General features: G+C 46.4%; 1 protein-coding gene across 1 annotated transcript; it reads left to right on the top strand.

Annotated features, from left to right (window-relative positions):
* The first annotated feature begins 746 nt into the window (after positions 1–746).
* gfap (glial fibrillary acidic protein) lies at positions 747–17972 on the top strand. The gene is made up of 9 exons (XM_083780567.1): positions 747–1542; positions 8751–8811; positions 9084–9179; positions 9639–9800; positions 10347–10472; positions 11230–11450; positions 11559–11602; positions 12066–12175; positions 16498–17972. The coding sequence occupies exons 1-9, from the start codon at positions 1028–1030 to the stop codon at positions 16537–16539; spliced, it is 1377 nt and encodes a 458-aa protein (XP_083636693.1). The 5' UTR covers positions 747–1027; the 3' UTR covers positions 16540–17972.
* The last annotated feature ends 1775 nt before the right edge of the window (positions 17973–19747 follow it).

The raw sequence follows: 19747 nt of genomic DNA, 5'->3' as shown, positions 1-19747 counted from the left end.
TATCAGTTTGGCATACAACCAACCACTACAATTTGCCTAGTTTGACTTGGGTAAATTTTCACACCCTAAACGAACAGAATTTTGAGTATAGCCTACTACTCCATTTCTGTTTCCTATTTCTTCCCTGCTATGCACAGTTATTATGCCTCAAAATGAGAAGCAAGACAGAAGGGCAACAGGAGCCAAGTTGCTCCCCCTAGATTGTACCTCCCCACAATTGTGGCATTGGGCCGCACAGCGTAATTCCACTAAATCCTATAGGCTTAAGCATCTTTCCCACTTGCACTGAAAGCCGTAACTCCATTCAGTGTTACATAGGCGTAATTTGGGAACAGATGTCGTTTTACATAAAACTTTGCCCACTCTTGAGTCTTGACCTAGAGTAATTTACAGGGACCTTTAACTCACAGCTGAAGTGAGAATGAATCAGATTTAGACAACACAATGCATGTTGATGTTTTGGTCATAATTATGCAATGATTTCATGCCACACAGCGACACACTCTACATTTACTCTTTCCATAGTATCAATTAATCTGCTTCATCTGTCAGCTTTTCTCAATCACAACTGTTGTCATGTTCGAGGAGGGTAAGGAACTTAATTTCATTCCATCGAGAGTGGTTGAACAAAAGAGTTCAACCACTCTCGATCTGTTTTTGTAGGGAGCAGCATGTGTGGTAATGTTGAATTGCTGGCCAAGCTCTGTCACACAAATTCCTATTCGTTCAATTGAGAGAGACGGAGAAGAGAGCAGCAAAGAGGGTGGAGAAAAAAGAAATACCGAAAGACATTTGTAGTTGAGTGGACGAGCACAAACAATCCCTGGCACACTATGTTTTGAGTGTCATATAAACCACCCCTCCGCTCTCTAGCTTTTTTGTTTCACTGACTGCCACTTTCCCTCCCCTGTTGCCCCACCCTGTGTCCTCTCTGCTTGGGACTCGTGTGTGTGTGGGGGGGGGGGGGGGGGGGGCAGCATCTCTATAAAAGCACTGTTTGTCCCCTGACCAAGCTCTATTCCTCATCATGGAGACTCAGAGAGTCCAGTCATCTTACAGGAGGCGTTTCGGGCTCCCGGGCTCCAGCAGCACAGTCTCAGGTGGCCGACTCGCCCGCCTGTCCTGGCATGGCAGCCCCAGTCGACACCTCACCCACTCCACCCCGGTGACCAGGATTTCCATGGGCTCGGCCAGCGGGGCCCTGCTCCTGGGCAGCCCCGGGGACCGGCTAGACTTCTCGGCCGACTCGCTGCTGAAGGCCCAGTACAAGGAGACCCGCACCAACGAGAAGGTGGAGATGATGGGCCTCAACGACCGCTTCGCCAGCTACATCGAGAAGGTGCGCTTCCTGGAGCAGCAGAACAAAGTGCTGTCGGTCGAGCTGAACCAGCTGAGAGGAAAGGAGCCCAGTCGCCTGGGAGATATCTACCAGGAGGAGCTGAGGGACCTGCGTAGGCAAGTGGACGGACTCGGCACGGGGAGAACCCGCGTAGAAATAGAGAGGGATAACCTGGCGGGAGACGTGGCCACACTCAAGCAGAGGTACAGTGGAACAATGGAGCAGGATATCATGTTTCATAATATCTTATTTCTCACAAATGCTCAGAAAACAGCTTTAATATATTTTTATTTTCAGTTTTGTCTACATAATTGTCATTAGTTTTTATTTGTATCTGTCATAGACAGAGTTGAGGTGAGGTGGTTTAGATGAACATTAAATCAGCAGTAAAATAAACTACTACTTAGTCAATTCTAAATAATGAAACAAAACGTCTACTTATGCATATATTGTGCATTTCTGGTTTGATGGCATTTGCACCGGTGTCATCTGGTGGGGCTTCGGTAAAGGATTCCTCTTCATATAAAACTTCATCCAGCAGTCACCAGTAGCCACGGATGAAGGAAACACAATAGAGCTCTTCACAAAGACAGCTGTGAGCAAGGCAGATGTTCTCTTGTTATACCTTTAATCAGCATCCATATTCTGAGGGGAACATTTTGTCAAAAAATTAAAAGAAATAAATCAATCTACAAGCTCACAACACGTTGAAATGTGATGTGTTGTGAGCTTGCATGTAAGATCACCTGTTTTTTCACGAAGAGATGTGGTGTGTGTGTAGACAGGAAAAACTCTATACGAGCCTGGAGTCTAGGGGGTTATAAAGGGATATTTCACTTCCAAACATGTTTTGATATTCTTTTTTTTATCAGACACGCCCCATTCCTATACAAACCCATTGTAACACCATTTAACCGTGATATATTATCAAAAACAACCGTCCTTGACTGATATTGTCCAAATATGTGAGGCCAGGGGCCGTGTGCTTTTCATTTTCTTTTATAATTTTTTGGGAAATGATAAAATAGGCTAAATAAATCAACTAAAATTCAATTTTGAAAGTCATTGAATAAACAATGCCTCCTCACATCACATATAACAAGGCCAATATCAGCCATCTGAATCAAGGATGGGTGTTTTCAATTAAGTGGTTAAAATGGTGTCAGGCTTCTATCCAGGTAAGGATCCAAAAATGCAGAACACAGGAATAACTTAAAGTATTTAATTAGAAAATAAGGTACACCATTTCAAGGCAGGAATAAACTTAGTCAAGGCAGAGCAAACTTATAATACAACAAACACATGAGAGCATCAAGGGCTATATATAGACTAGGTTAATTAGGGAGCAGGTGAGGTGAGACACACAGGTGGGTCCAGGACGTCATCAGGGCAGTGGATGAGTGGGTGTGGCACAGACTGTGGCCAGGGCTGTGACAGGACCCCCCCTCCTAGGGACGGCTCCTGACGTCCCCTTAGCTGCCCCAGGAGCCCGACGGTTGAAGTCGGCGATCAGAGAGGGGTCGAGGATGTTCCGGGCCGAGACCCAGCAGCGTTCCTCTGGACCATATCCCTCCCAGTCCACGAGGTATTGACGACCCCTGCCCCAGCGGCGCATCTTCAATAGGCGCCGGACAGTGTAGGTGGGATGGCCGTCCAGAAGGCGAGGGGGAGGGGGGGGCTTAGCAGGAGGCACCAGCGGGGAGGAAGACACCGGCTTGAGCTGAGAGACATGGAAGGTGGGGTGCACCCGGAGGGTCTTGGGAAGCTTGAGCCGAACAGCCACTGGGTTGATGATGCGTATGATCTTGAACGGACCAATGTAGCGCGGGGACAGTTTCCGGGATTCGACCCGCAAGGGCAGGTCTCGGGTAGAAAGCCAAACTTCCTGTCCTAGTTGATAGTCAGGGGCAGGCCTTCTGTGCTGGTCAGCCTGTTTCCGGTTCCTCGTAGCTGTACGTAAGAGAGCGGTCCGGGCCTTCTTCCAGGTGCGTCGGCACCGACGGATAAAGTCTTGAACAGAAGGGACCTCTACTTCTCTCTCCTGCTCCGGAAACAGCGGAGGTTGATAGCCCAGCGCACACTCAAACGGGGACAGGCCCGTAGAGGAGCTGGGAAGAGAGTTGTGGGAGTACTCCACCCATGCGAGCTGGCTACACCAAGCGGAGGGGTTATCCGACACCAGACAGCGGAGCGTGACCTCCAGGTCCTGATTCACACGCTCCGTCTGGCCATTAGACTGGGGATGGAAGCCCGATGAGAGGCTGGCGGAAGCCCCCAACAGAGAACAAAACGCCCTCCAAAATCTGGAGGAGAACTGGGGACCCCTGTCACTAACCACATCCAGAGGCAGGCCATGTAACCGGAAGACATGGTCGATCATGAGCTGGGCCGTCTCCTTGGCAGAGGGGAGTTTAGGCGCCGGGACAAAGTGGACCATCTTCGAGAACCGGTCCACAATAGTTAGGACGACAGTCTTCCCTTCAGAGGGGGGGAGTCCTGTGACAAAGTCAATCGAGATATGGGACCAGGGGCGGTGTGGTACCGGCAGGGGTCGGAGTAGCCCAGAAGGTCTCAGGTTGGGGGTCTTGTTACGAGCACAGACCGGGCACGCCCGGACAAAAGAGCGAGTGTCAGCCTCCACGGACGGCCACCAGAAGCGTTGCCGAAGGAGAGCCAGGGTGCGTCGAACGCCGGGGTGGCAGGCAAGGTTGGAAGAGTGGGCCCACTGGAGGACCTCGGAGCGAGCGGTGCCAGGCACGAACAGGCAGGAAGGTGGGCCACCGCCCGGGTCAGGATCCTGCTGAAGAGCCTGTCTAACAATGGTCTCTATACCCCATGTCACGGGTGCTATGACAAGGGCACCAGGGATAATGGGGCCTGGGTCTGGGTCCTTCTCCGAGGGGTCAAACTGGCGGGAGAGCGCGTCTGGCTTCAGATTCTTGGACCCCGGACGGTAGGAAAGGGTGAAGCGGAAACGGTCAAAAAACAGAGCCCACCGGGCCTGTCTGGAATTGAGTCTCTTGGCCGACTGGATATATGCCAAATTCTTGTGGTCAGTCCAGATCACAAAAGGATGCTCCGCCCCCTCTAACCAGTGTCGCCATTCCTCTAACGCCACCTTGACTGCCAACAGCTCCCGGTTGCCAATGTCATAGTTGCGCTCCGCCGAGTCGAGCTTCTTAGAGAAAAAGGCACAAGGATGGAGCTTCTTATCCTTGGGGGAAGCCTGGGAGAGCACTGCGCCAATGCCGACATCAGACGCGTCAACCTCTACCACAAAAGGTAACGAAGGGTCCGGGTGGGTCAGAATCGGGGCGGAAGAGAAGCGCCGCTTAAGCTCCCTGAAGGCCCGGTCCGCTTCGGGGGTCCAGCGGAAACGGTTGACCGAACAGGAAGTGAGAGCGTGGAGTGGCGACGTCACCTTGCTGTAGTCCCGGATAAAACATCTGTAGAAGTTTGCGAAGCCCAGGAACCTCTGCAGTTGTTTAGGGGTGGAGGGGCGGGGCCAGTCAGCCACCGCGTTGACTTTGGCCGGGTCCATGGTAACACCATTAGTGGTGATGATGTAGCCTAGGAAGGCAATGGTGGACACATGGAAGTCGCACTTCTCCGCCTTGACGTAGAGCTGGTTCTCCAGGAGGCGGCCCAGGACCAGCTGGACATGTTGGACATGTTCTTCGAGCGTTCTGGAGAAAATCAAGATGTCGTCAAGATAAACGAAGACAAAACGATTCAACATGTCCCTCAGAACATCATTCACAAGCGCCTGGAAGACGGCAGGGGCATTAGTGAGGCCGAACGGCATGACCAAATACTCATAATGGCCATTAGGAGTGTTGAAAGCCGTCTTCCATTCATCCCCCTCTCTTATGCGTATGAGATTGTAAGCGTTCCTGAGGTCAAGCTTAGAGTATATCGTAGCCCCCCGCAAACAATCAAAAGAGGATGACATAAGAGGTAAGGGGTAACGGTTTCTCACCGTAATACTGTTGAGACCTCTGTAGTCAATGCAGGGCCTCAAGCCGCCATCTTTCTTCCCGACGAAGAAGAAGCCAGCGCCTGCTGGAGAAGTGGACGGTCTGATGAACCCTGCAGAGAGGGCCTCGTCAATGTAGCTCTCCATGGCAGCCACCTCTGGACCGGAGAGTGAATAGAGCCTCCCACGGGGTGGAGACGTCCCCGGCAGCAAGTCAATGCCACAGTCATAGGGCCTATGAGGAGGCAAGGTGGACGTCACACGTTGCTTGGAGAAGACCAGACTGAGGTCAGAGTACTCTGGCGGAACATTGGCGGGTGCCGGGGGTTCAGGGCCCTCAGGGGCGGAGTCAGAGGCGGGGCCAGGGCCAGGGGACCTAGGAGCCCCAGAGGCAGAGCGTAGACACTGGGAGTGACAGGAACGGCCCCACTCTAATATGGTCCCGGATGGCCAGTCTATGTGGGGGTTGTGGTGCACAAGCCAAGGATGTCCCAGAATGAGAGACAATTCAGGAGAATCAATCAGGTGAAGCTGAATGTGCTCACAGTGGTTGCCAGACAAGCGTAGGCCTAGTGGTTCAGTGAGGTAATTGACCACGCCCCTCCCAAGTGGGCGCCCATCCAATGCAGTAATTCTCTGGGGGTGATTTAATTTAAAATAAGGGATCTTCAGACGGCGGGCAAAGGAAATGTCCAAAAAACATCCTGCTGCCCCAGAGTCAATAAGCGCTGTGACATGCTGCCTTTGGCTCTCCCAGGACAAAACGGCAGGGATTTTAAAGCAAGAAGATGATGGGGAGGAAGAAACAATATGGCTCACCAGGAATTCCCCAATTGCTGCTGAGCCTCCTCTTTTCCCTCTCTCTCTGGGCATGAAATCCGGAAATGGCCAGGCTTGCCACAATACATGCACAGTCTCTCGGCTATCCTTCTCTCTCTCTCTTTGATTGACAGCTTGGTGCGCCCTAGTTGCATAGATTCCTCAGGGGGAGGAGACTCGGCTGTCTCAGGGAACGTCGGAACCATTCGGGAATAGTCGGAAGCATTCGGCCCACCTCGGGGACGTTCGGCTGGGGCTGGCGCTTTGGTCTGCTGTCTGGCTCTTCTATGCTCGCGGATGCGATTGTCAACCTGGGTGGCGAGTGTAATGAGCGAATCTAGCCCCTCACTCATCTCACGGGAAACAAGCTCATCTTTAACTTCATCCGAGAGGCCGTGCAGAAAAGTAGGAATTAATGCCGCCTCGGTCCACTCACTCTCTACAGCCAAGACGCGAAAGTCGATGGAATAGTTAGCTACACTGCTGCGTCCTTGTCGGAGATACAGCAGACGCGTAGCCGCGTCTCTGCCTCTCACAGGGCAATCAAAAACTCTCCTTATTTCCTGAATAAACTGATCAAAGTCATGACACAATGGTGATTGTCTCTCTAGCAGCGCATTCGCCCAGGCGAGCGCTCGGCCCGATAATAAAGTCATTATGTAAGCCACCCTGGAACCATCAGTGGTAAAGGCGGAAGGCTGGAGAGCAAACACCAGGGAACATTGGGATAAGAACCCGCGGCAGGAGCCGGAATCTCCACTGTACCTCTCAGGGTGCTGAACGTTTGGTTCCCTGGGAGTGATAACGGGGGGCTGGGGACCCCCGGCGGCAGCCTGGCCATCGGCTGCCTGGACCCCCCCTGGAGCGACGGGGGGGGGAAGCGCAACGGTGAGCGTCTGAACGGCGGTGACCAGCTGAGCGAGTCGGTCATTCATCTGAACCAGAATAGCTTCGTGCTGGCCCAAAAGTTGTCCTTGTGAAGTGACAGCAGCTCGAAGCTGGGCGAGTTCCGCTGGATCCATCTTTTTGGTTGTATTATACTGTCAGGCTTCTATCCAGGTAAGGATCCAAAAATGCAGAACACAGGAATAACTTAAAGTATTTAATTAGAAAATAAGGTACACCATTTCAAGGCAGGAATAAACTTAGTCAAGGCAGAGCAAACTTATAATACAACAAACACATGAGAGCATCAAGGGCTATATATAGACTAGGTTAATTAGGGAGCAGGTGAGGTGAGACACACAGGTGGGTCCAGGACGTCATCAGGGCAGTGGATGAGTGGGTGTGGCACAGACTGTGGCCAGGGCTGTGACAAATGGACTGGAGGTTGAAGTTTTGAAGTTACAATGAGTTCATATGGGAACTTAAGGTTGTCTGATAAATTAATATAGATACCTTTTTCTTGTGACCACCGCGCACTGACTTATGGTGCGTTACTTGTTCAAATCACATTGTAAAAATAAAGGTACATGAGTCGCACACACCAAGACTGTGTTATTTTTTTGTTTTTTTTGCATGAATGACAGACGTTTCGGCTATCCAGCCTTCATCAGTGTGGAGAGTTTCTGAATGTCAGTCCCTGAATGTCATTCCCTTAAAGGGACTGACATTCAGAAACTCTACACGCTGATGAAGGCTGGATAGCAGAATCGTCTGTCATTCCATCATGCAATAATAAAAAATAAAAACGCAGTCTTGGTGTGTGCAGACCTATTACCTTTATTTTCACAATGATAACATTTATATCAAATATGCTCACAAAAGCCTGCGTAAAAACATGTTTGAAAGTGAATTATCCTTGTTAAGGTAGTTGGCTGAAGTAATTAACTCAGACTATTGCATTCATACCAGGTGTTCATTTCATAATTGGATATCTTCTGGAATCTGATCAAATCATCTCTAAAATTCAGCATGCTCAGTTTCAGAGACAAGCTCCCTCTGATGACCTCACAGCTGCCGCTCTTTGACGGAAGGAGTGAGTGAATAGTAATGGTCAGAGAGGTCCCTGTATGGTTTTGTTCTTCTCTGTGGGCCATTTGGCTAACAGTGCATGAACACATACAGATGTTGCCTTTGGTCTGCGACTGTGAGCTTGTGCATGCGTCTGTTTCCGTGTGTGTGTGTGTGTGTGTGTGTGTGTGTGTGTGTGTGTGTGTGTGTGTGTGTGTGTGTGTTTATGTGTATGTGTGCGTGCGTGCGTGTACGTGCGCGTGCATGTGTGTGTGTGTGTGTGTGTGTGTGTGTGTGTGTGTGTGTGTGTGTGTGTGTGTGTTTATGTGTACGTGTGCGTGCGTGCGTGTACGTGCGCGTGTGTGTGTGTGTGTGTGTGTGTGTGTGCACACCTCTGCTACTGTAGCATCGAGGAACAGTAGTGCATCTATCATTAGAAACTAGCCAACAAAACTCCCAATTCCCAAAGCTGTGTTTTTACAGTATCTATGCTACAGCATAACCCTATTGTATTAAGTAATACTGTTCAAACAAACTTGCTGTTGAACTTGATGTAACTGTAAACTATACTGGGGAGTTGTTTGATGTGTCGTTTGCAGTATGTTTTGATATATGCTTCGTCAGTGTTTCCAACTGATTTTGTTGTGTTCGTGTGATGCCCAGATTGCAGGATGAGATCGGTCTTCGCCAGGATGCGGAGAACAACATGAATATCTTTAGACAGGTACTGTACTGTAGTTCCTCGTTTTATGTACAGTTTACAGTATTATTATTTTTTTGCAGTTTCTGCCTTTATTTGATAATAGTGGTGGTGTATGTGTATGGTGTGCTCCTTAACCGCGCAACATCGCCCTGTGCACTGTAATTCCTGTGACTAGATCAAAGTCCTACCTGAACACACACACACTTCCCAGTTCAAGTATTAAGGTATCTGTCACCTTCTGTCACAGCGTGATATCTATTTATTTAAACATTCTGTTTGACCGCTCATCATAGGATGTAGACGAGGCATCTCTAAACCGTGTGCAGCTGGAGAGGAAGATTGAGGCCCTGCAGGATGAAATCAATTTCCTGAAGAAGATTCATGACGAGGTGAAACAGCAACACCATCACCCACTACACCACCACCTCCCAACTCTACCCACCATCACCATCACCAACTAACTGAGCGTGGCCACCTCCCACCAACTGCACCACTAGCACCAACACCACCAATCCACCTACCATCAGCCACCACCAATTCCACCCACCAGCCACCACTATCCACAACCACTCCACCTACCATGACCACCATCCCACCAACCATCAGCCCACCACCATTACCGCCCACCGTTCCTTTACCCCACACTTAACTTGGACGCTGTATGGAAACATGCAGGAGATTTGGGAGTGGGCACCAGTGTTTCCAAAAGGCCACTTAACTTAACTTTACTACTAGCACTTACTACACTTGAATCAATAAATTAGATAAATGAATATTTATTTTTATGATTAAATTAGTTAAATATTATTCCTTTTCCTAACTTCCTTGCTTCCTGCCACTGTGTGCAGGAGCTGCGTGATGCCGCGGAGCAGCTGCAGGCTCAACAGGTCCATGTGGATCTGGATGTGTCCAAGCCAGACCTGACCACTGCTCTCAGAGACATCAGGGTTCAGTATGAGGTCATGGCCAACTCCAACATGCAGGAGACAGAGGACTGGTACAAATCCAAGGTCAGCACATTCACATTTGCATCATTCTTTATTCAGCTAATGTAATCATCAGTCCTGTGTGTGTATCTGTGTCTGTCATAATCTGTAATATCTCAGGAACAGGGTTGCGTATAACCGAGATATCTTGGTTTAGGAACTTTAGGCAGAGTTCATGGTTTTTGTTTTGTTGGAGAGTGGGCAGTCCACACCCCCTTTCCACACTTTTAGACAGATTTGCTGAAAGTGGGAGAGAAGCACAGGACAGATGTGACACTGTGACACTCAGTCTAAAGCAAGAGACTAGAGACACTGACAGACAGGAGAGATTCTTTTTCATGAAGAAATTCATGAAAGATAGCCTACATGGGGTGCATACTTAGACTAGTCATTGGTTAGACATGGGTTAAGGTTAGGTTTAGGTGCAGCTGCCCCGTGGGAGGTCTTCCAGCCTACACAGTATACACAAAAGATAAAATCAATAACACCACAAAAACAACAACTAGCATCTATTATACACCGATGCAAGTGCAACGATGCACAGGGCATAATGTTCATCTTTCAACACAGTTTGCTGACCTGACGGATGCAGCCAATCGCAATGGAGAGGCCTTGCGACAGGCAAAGCAGGAGGCCAATGACTATCGCAGGCAGATCCAAGTGATGACCTGTGACCTGGAGGCTCTCCGCGGGACGGTGAGTCAACCAATCAAGAGTTAATTTTATGTTCTAATGATTAAGCGACAGGTGTGCTCAGGTGGCGCAGTGGTAAAATACCTGCCCACCACTGCAGACTGGTTTGAATCCACCACAAGGGTCTATCTATTCTACAGTATACAAACACAATTGGCCCGCGTTCGAGGGAGGGAAGGGTGATATTTGTCACTGCACATATACTCCTGCGGACGGTTTGAGTCGGCACCTGTCAGCAGGGAGTGGTTTGGTGAGAGGAGTAAGACGGTGGTGCTATGTCTTCCCATTGGGGGCTCCTCACTGGTAGGTAGGTAGTATATTGAGGAATTGGAGTATGTACTGTACATGTGACAGACTAGTCACTACCCAGGACAAGGAAGGACACAACACAGGACAGCTTCCTTAAATTTGTAGATTTATTCCTTCATGTGCAGGGAATTATACACAATAATATCACATTACACCGGAGAGGCGATTTCTCCACTGTCCGGACAGAGGCTATCTCCTGAGTGTTTGTGGAGATGACTGATTTAACCTGTTGTGCCTTGATCAAGTCCATGCACAACAGGTGCGCAGCCACACCCAGCTCTGAGTCCAGTTCTAGTTTGACTCAGGCCAGGTGTGACTGCTTAAATCAGTCATCCTCCCTCTCACAGTACAGTATTTTAAGATGAAGATCACTGTGAATATCTACATTAATTAACCACTATTAATTAATGTGTATTATCGCCTCACAACTCTCTTGTCGATCACCATGCAGAACGAGTCCCTGGAACGCCAGCTGCGTGACATGGAGGACCGTTTTGCCGTGGAGGCAAATGGTTACCAGGATTCAGTGAGTCGTTTGGAAGAGGACATGCATTCTCTGAAGGAGGAGATGGCCAGACACCTGCAGGAGTACCAGGATCTCCTCAATGTCAAACTGGCCCTGGATATTGAGATTGCCACCTATCGGAAACTACTGGAAGGGGAGGAGGGCAGGTGTGTGTGTGGAAGAGGGCTGGCATTTTAGATTGTTGGTATGACTTTAGGATAATTGCTGTTGTTTGGAAACTGTAATTGTAATCGCACTTGCTTCTCTTTTTTTAGGATCACTGTTCCAGTTCAGAGTTTTGCCAATCTGCAGTTCAGAGGTGGATCAATCTTTACTTTATTGAATTAATCGTGTTGGCTTTGGATGCTGATCATATTACCTGCTGTTTTTATTACACACGTGCAATACTACAAAGCACAAGGTTTGACAGTGACACTATTAAACATAAAATACAAATAACAATACTACAGAAAAGTGCAACATTGAGATGCACTTGATTGTCCACCCACTATTATGTACAGCCAACACGACTGTATCACTATCATTACTTCTTAGCATTATGGTTGATTACCCAATACTGGACTGGACTTTGTATATTGATTTGATTGCATCTTCCAGTTATTTTTGTTCCATGTTCATTTCTTCCCTCTTCCTGTAACTGTAATGTTGAGAGCTTCAACGTTCACCCTCTCCATACACCTGTGATCGCTGTAAATCGTATCATGTGACATTATAGTGGATGATGATTCTGGCCCTAGCTCTCTCCTGTGCCCATCCTTCAGAAACCAGTGTGGACACTAAGGGTGCGTTCGGAAATGCGCACCGGGAACCTCCAGTGGCCCACGTGAAGAGGAGCATAGTGGTGCGAACTGTGGAGACTCAAGATGGCGAGGTATGTGTACAAATAGAACCTAGAACACAAGCCTATATTCTAATCAGTGCCAGTGGTTCCCAAACTTTTGTGGATCAAGGCCAAATTGAAAATCCCCAAAGCGTTTGCGGGCCAAGAATCTGACCACTTATAGCTGCACTATGTAACTTCTACCCCTGGATTTAAACCCGGTTTCCAGCCCTGACATTTTTACCATTGATCTAAAAGAGCCTGCCTGCTTGCTCAGGGGATTAATTTAATCTAGACCATCAGGTCAACATTTGTATCAGATCCTGTGTCTAGGTCAGACATGGACTAAATCTAAATGTCTCAATAGAAGCGTAGGGAGACAAAATGCAACAACTCCAATTGTATAAATTATAGCCTAAATCTCTTATCTACAAACTCACAAAATCTTTGCCTCAATTGCAACAATTCAAAATTTCACAGTCAAATAAAATGGGGGTTCCCCAGTTTGTTTTGGTCCGGGGGTCAAAGATTGAGACCAGACTGATCTGTATTGTATCTCAACGGCATGCACAGAAGAATCGCCCGGGCAAAAATCATTCAATTTTATTGTTGTAGACGCAACACGCAACCTAAACAAGTTGGGTGTTAAATTATTTTTCACCAACATGTTTCATAACATGAATCATCCCTGTCAACTCTCCAAACTGGCCAGAAACGTGTTGCCCCACAACATAAATTCCAAGGACAGAGCAGAATCAAGAGATAGCGCCCTAGCCAAAACAGATAATATGGTGGCAATGGTTGCCAAGCAGCCAAAAACAGGGAATGTCACAGATGGTGAACCCACAACTCACCCTGGTGGAGACACAGCGCCTCCTGGTGGAGAAAAACTCACAGAGCGTGAAGTCACAGCGCCCCCTGGCGGAAGAAAACTCCAGAGTGTGTAGTCACAGCGCCCCCTGGTGGAGGAAAACGCACAGAGCGTGGGGTCACAGCGCTTCCTGGGGGAGAAAACACAGCGCCCCCTGGAGGAGGAAAACGCACAGAGCGTGAAGTCACAGCGCCCCCTGGTGGAGAAAAAATATCAGAGCATGAAGTCACAGCGTCCCCTGGTGGAGAAAAGATCACAGAGCATGAAGCCACAGCGTCCCCTGGTGGAGAAGAAATCTCAGAGCATGAAGTCACAGCGTCCCCTGGTGGAGAAAAAACCACAGAGCATGAAGCCACAGCGTCCCCTGGTGGAGAAGAAATCACAGAGCATGAAGTCACAGCGTCCCCTGGTGGAGAAGATACTGAGGCCGCCGAGAGCATGAAGTCACAGCGTCCCCTGGTGGAGAAAAGATCACAGAGCATGAAGCCACAGCGTCCCCTGGTGGAGAAGAAATCTCAGAGCATGAAGTCACAGCGTCCCCTGGTGGAGAAAAAACCACAAGATACTGAGGCCGCCAAGAGGTCCCTCAATGACAGTCGATTGGAAGAATTTCTAACTCCCTCACCAATACATCTCCTCTCTTTCACCCCGGGCATGGTGGACCTGATAAACATTGGAATAAAGTCAACCCCCCTTACCAGACGATGTCACCATTGTTTTTACTGTTTTTTGTCTTTTCTTTTTTTAAGTTTGTCTTGTCTTGTTTAAAAAATAAAAAATAAATCATGATTCTGTAATTCATTGTTGTAAATATCTGCATTATCAATAAATAAATCTTAAAAAAAAGGGCTCTCTGGACCTGGTGATTTCTAGAGGGCTGAACATCACTGTGGAAAGGACTATTGAAAGGCCTGAGCTATCGGACCACTATCTGCTGTGTTTTAATATGACTGTCTCTGATCTAGAGAAAAACATCACTGAATATACCATAAAAAAAGCATTTTTTTAGCTCTTCTGCAGCCGACGAGTTCTCTCGTCACCTGGGCCCCCCCCCCTGCCCGATACTCCCCCAGTGAATGATATGGTTCAAATTTTTAATCTTAAACTAGTCAGCTCTTGATATAGTGGCTCCTTTGAAAACAAAAAAGAAACATACCACCAGAGTAACACCCTGGATAAATGAGCATTCACGCTCACCGAAGCAAGAATGTCGTAGAGCTGAGCGAGCTTGGAGAAAAAACAAACTCACCATCCACCTAGAGATTCTTAAAAAGTCAAGTCGCCTATAACAAAGCCTTGCGTCTAGCAAGGCAGGCATATTTCTCTGGCATTATTAATGAGAACAAGAAAAATGCCAGAGTCCTATTCTCTACCATTGAACGACTTTTAATCCCCCCCCCCCCCCCCCAGTCCTACAAGCAGTCATTCCCGGCCTCTAAAGCTAAGTGTAATGAGTTTGCATGCTTTTTTGACAACAACATTTTTAACATTAGAGCTGATATTAAGAATGGTGCTGCTGCTAGCGCAAACCTTCAAACAGCAGCTAATGGTCCCAGGGTAGATCTCTCCAGGGGGAGCCTATTATCGTTCTGCACAATTGATGAAGACGAACTCCGCTAAACCATATCACAGATGACATCATCCTCCTGTTCATTGGATACAATTCCCACCACCTTTCTCAAAGAGGTCTTAGACAGTGTGATTGGAGATATCCTAAAAATTGTAAACAGCTCTCTACAATCAGGCGTCTTCCCAGACTCACTGAAGACTGCTGTAGTTAAGCCCCTTCTCAAGAAACACAATCTTGATCCCTCTGTTTTGGGTAACTATCGACCCATTTCAAATCTACCCTTTCTGGGCAAGGTTTTAGAAAAATGCATCTTTCATCAATTGGATGTGTTTCTACAGAACAATAATGTGCACAACAAATTCCAATCTGGCTTTAGGAAAGGTCACAGCACAGAAACAGCACTTGTAAAAGTAATGAATGATCTTAGGGTGTCTGCTGACAAGAAACATGTATCCGTTCTCTTACTTCTAGATCTAACGGCTGCATTTGACACGATTGATCGTTCAATTTTAATACAGCGTCTGGAGCACTGGATAGGCCTGTCTGGTACGGCCCTGTCCTGGTTTTCCTCCTACCTATCAAACAGAAGTTACTTTGTCAATCTAGCCGAGTTTGACTCAGACAAACACGACATCAGTTCTGGTATTCCACAGGGCTCGATTCTTGGCCCTCTGCTTTTCTCCTTGTACATACTGCCATTGGGCGAACTCATTGCCAATCACGGAGTCAATTTTCATTTCTATGCTGATGATACCCAACTATATCTTTCTGTGGCTCCAGATGATCCCTGTGCTTTAGACCCGCTGTTTACCTGTCTGTCTAGCATCAAATGTTGGATGAGTGAGAACTTTCTCAAGCTAAATGAGGATAAGACAGAAGTTCTCATAATCGGTTCTAGTGAACAGAAAGAATCAATATTAAGCAGACTTGGCAACCTGACTGTAGAAAGTAACAGTACAGTAAAGAACCTGGGGGTTATTATTGATTCTGAATTGAATTTTAATTCACACATTAATCATGTTACCAAGATTGCCTTTTTTCACCTTAGAAATATTGCACGAATCAGAGCCTATGTGTCCTTGGACGATGCAAAAACGCTAATCCACGCCTTTTGTTTTTTCTCGGCTTGATTACTGCAATGCACTTTTTTCAGGACTGCCTAAGAAAACAACTGACAGATTACAACTTGTCCAAAATGAAGCAGCCAGAGTTTTAACTAGAACTAAGATGAGAGAACATATTACTCCAGTTTTGGCATCACAGCACTGGCTTCCGGTTGTTTTTAGGATTGATTTTAAAATTATTTTACTTGTCTATAAAGCTCTCAATGGTCTCGCACCTTCCTACCTACATGACTGCCTGCCTAAATATGTCCCAAACCGCCCCCCTAAGGTCTTCCACTGCTGGCCTGCTCGCTTTGCCTAAAGAAATGGCAACTAAAAAATACAGGGAAGCAGCTTTTTGCTTCTACGGGCCGTCGGCATGGAACAAGCTCCCACTGTACCTTCGTCAGGCAGCCTCTGTAGACATTTTTAAAGCTCAGCTCAAGACCCACTTCTACAACATTGCTTTTAATTGATCTTTTATTTTTTATTTTTTTTGTTGTTCATGTCCTCACTGTTTTGCATTACTGCTTGTTTTTTTTAATGTCGTTGCCTTGCTTTTCTTTTATTCTCCATTGTTCTGTAAAGCACTTTGAGCTGCATTTCATGTCATGAAAGGTGCTATACAAATAAAGTTTTATTATTATTATTATTATTATTGTTGCACTGTACACATCCTTCTCGCTGCCTCTGTACATCCTTCTCACTGCCTCTAGAGGGCAGTGTGTCATATTGTGTACTTTCATCCACACATTGAGCAGCAACACAGCTGATACAGCAACTCAACAGGGACTTTGCTATTTTTAACTGTGATCTCCTTGCTTTTCAGATTATTAACGAATCGACAACTGAACACAAAGATCTTCCTTAATTTCCAACCAGGCACGCATATTGTCATCTTGTCTTCTGTAACCCTCTGAAGATTTGAATGATTTTTATTAGCCTACATTTTCCTTTTCCTTTTTAAACAATAATGTTGACCCGTGGGCTGTTTTCTTTTCTCACTTCATGATCTACAATCCATGTCATTGACGCCAACATTATTCTTAATTAATGCTCTGTTGTAATAAATCTGTGTGTGTAAATGTGGCCCTAGAATCTCTGGCGATTGCTCAAACTTTGAGTGTGTTATGTTGGCTCTTGGGCCTATTCCAATAACAGTATACTGGTAGCATATTTCCTCTTTTAATTCTGAGTGACAGATCAGATTTTTATCATTGTTTTGGAAGAGTAGTGGCCAGAGAAGAAGAGGCCTTGGCTTGAACGTAGTGATTGTGTGGCGCTGAAGTTGTGTGGTTACTGTACATACCGTACATACTGTACGGTATGTGAACTATCAGGAGGAAACTACAGGAGCAAAGAGTAAGTACTAAGCAATAGTCAGGAATGGACTTTGGACAAGTATGATGGGTGTATATGACAGCGCTTTCTTTCTCTTTCTCTTTTTTTTTAGCAAAACCACAGCTGGTAGTAGATCCGTTTTATTCTCATTCGGTTGTGATTGTATGGCTCATTCCACTGTTGCCACGGCCACCTTTGTCTGCATAAACCCTTTGTAAAACTCACCTCTATCACTCCATCCACCTGCCACAGTCCTCCCCCTCTCTCTGGTGCTGTGTTATTCACTGTTCTGATAACAGAACATCATTTTTTAACACTTATCCAGTGTCAGGGCATGCCCACTTAAGTAGCAGAGGTGATGGGTGCATAGCAGAGGCGAGACACGGGAGTGTGGGGAACCACAATATGTGACCTTTGACCCCCGACCTCCAGTCAAGGGTCGGTCTCTGGCGTGTTGGAAGTGATAGTACAGACAGAGAGAGACATGGAGAGAGGCGGGTGTCATGGAAATAACACAGTGCTAGGACAAACTGCTGTGGGGGATGCGGCTGTCTCCATGGCTACAGCATCCCCAGTCCCCACCCTGCCCCACCCTCGGCAGGAAGCCTTGATTTTACATTCAAGGAAGGGTGGATGTCGCAGCACTAAACATGAAGCCCTCACTGCTATAGCGGAAACCCTGTGGACTTAACCGAGCTGACGCTCATTTCAGTGACTGACTGAAGCTGTGTATCGTTCCGTCTTCGCCGAAGATAGACTGTGATTGTCTTCACGTGTGCCTTTGTTTTGTCTACCATCTGTCTGTCCGTCTGTCTCTGTCTCTCTTCCTGTTTCTGACAATAACATCCCTCCCTCTTGTTTCCACTTTCATGTTCTTTGTTTGTCAGTTGTAGATTAACTTGTAACGCTGTTCAGCAGAAACCTTACTCGTAAATATTATGTTAATAAAACTATAGCTTTGGTCACCACACTATACATTATAATGACATGTTAACATCAATAAAATGTTGTTTGTCAGATATCGTGTTGCTGTGTATCGTTTTGTTTTGCGTTATTAAAATTGTGCTAAATCATTCTTCGTGATTTTTACTTTGCTTGCTTTATTTAATGTTAGGTCACCTGTTTTTTCCCTTGGAATTAGTATGCTGTGTTCACGATTTGCAATGACTCACTGTGAGTTCCTTGCTGCTCACACATCACCATAATCCTCAAAGCTGAGTATTATCTGAACTGACAGCCCAGCATCAATCTCAACCAGAAAAAGGTTAAAATACTGGCTGGGAAAAGCACTGGTGGTCGTCAGTTTGATCTTTTTCGCTCATTGCCTAGAGTCTTAGGACCGAGCAGATGCGAGTTCACCTCATAATGTAAATGTCACTCATTGAGTGACATACATTGAGACACATGGCTGCCAAGAATAGCAGCAGCTCACACATAGACAACACACAACTGGAAAGGATTGTCTAACAAATCCTATAAGATATACTTAAAGAAAACAAGTACAACTGCACTTGGAAAAAAATAAATGGGGTTAATTTCTAAATTGTGTGTACAGGAATATCAGGATTAATATAATGGAAGTGATATCTATTTCCGTATACTATACTATATATATATATACTATATCCTGGGGCTAATATGTATTTATGTGTACACCTCTGTGTGTTTTTGTGTTGTGTTTGCATCAACGTTTGTCCTCTCTGTGACTGTACGATTGCAACAGTGTGTAAAGTACATACGTATCTGTTTCGCCTGGGTCTTATCTGAGGAATGGGGGACTCAGGTCCGCACTGGAGGTGGCCTCGAGCTGAAGGAATTCTCAACAGATAAAACTCACTCCGCCAGTCCGCCAGGGTGTGGGCCCTGACGTCTGGACCGCAAAACCTTTTCCATCTCTTTAAAGTGGTAAACAAACTTTTCCAGCCGAGACCCAAAATATATTTTTGTACCCAAATTTCAAAAATACATGATGAATTAACCACTTAAGCCCTATTTGATAGTGAAAATAGCCTATACAAGCTTGCCTCGTGGCGTGTTGTGATATTTGTACATGTGCCATTTTCACTATTTCTTAAAGTTTGGCGCTAGCCCCTCCTATATACAGCTTATGTCCCCACACGCGTCTCAATATTTGCCATTGACAATAAAAGGAGAAATTAGGTCAAATGTCTGCTAAATCTTGTCCCCACACGTCTCATATTTGCCATTGACAATGAAAGGAGAAATTAGGTGAAATGTCAAATATGACGTAAATTTAACCAACCAATCGCATGAATTCAGTTGTTCATGAGATGATGTATGATGATGTATAATGATAAGAGTGGCCCTTTTTTTTTTTACATTTATGGAATGTTTAAAAATGATATATATTCTAATCTCTCAATACATATTCTGCTCACCGCAAAATGGTCCTGTGACCCAAGAATGGGTCCGGACCCAATGTTTGGGTAACTGCTTTAGAGTAGCATGGGAATCAGGTAAAATGTGTTATCTGTCCTGGGGACATGACGTTGTCAAGTGTACAAAGAATAGATAATGAAGTCTGCTAACGCATTTCATGATTTTAGCAAAGATGTACATTTACAAATGGTGTGTATTCTATTGTTTAGTTCTGAGGAAAACAGAACACAAATTATATTGTGATGCTGGAAAGTGTTATTGAAACTTCCCAAACAATCATGTACACGTATGCACACACACGCACACGCACGCACACACACACACACACACACACACAC

This window comes from Protomyctophum parallelum (assembly GCF_964188405.1).
Source record: "Protomyctophum parallelum genome assembly, chromosome: 13".
Taxonomy (NCBI): Eukaryota; Metazoa; Chordata; class Actinopteri; order Myctophiformes; family Myctophidae; genus Protomyctophum; species Protomyctophum parallelum.
The sequence above is the reverse complement of the archived record's forward strand: the minus strand, read 5'-3'. Positions and strand labels throughout refer to the sequence as shown.

What these genes read in the sequence shown, in the direction of transcription:
- gfap (XM_083780567.1), top strand. Translation starts at nt 1,028, where the DNA reads ATGGAGACTCAGAGAGTCCAGTCATCTTACAGGAGGCGTTTCGGGCTC. An exon ending in ACATGAATATCTTTAGACAG is followed by an intron (nt 8,812 to 9,083) that starts GTACTGTACTGT and finishes CGCTCATCATAG; the next exon opens with GATGTAGACGAGGCATCTCT. An exon ending in TGCCAATCTGCAGTTCAGAG is followed by an intron (nt 11,603 to 12,065) that starts GTGGATCAATCT and finishes CCCATCCTTCAG; the next exon opens with AAACCAGTGTGGACACTAAG.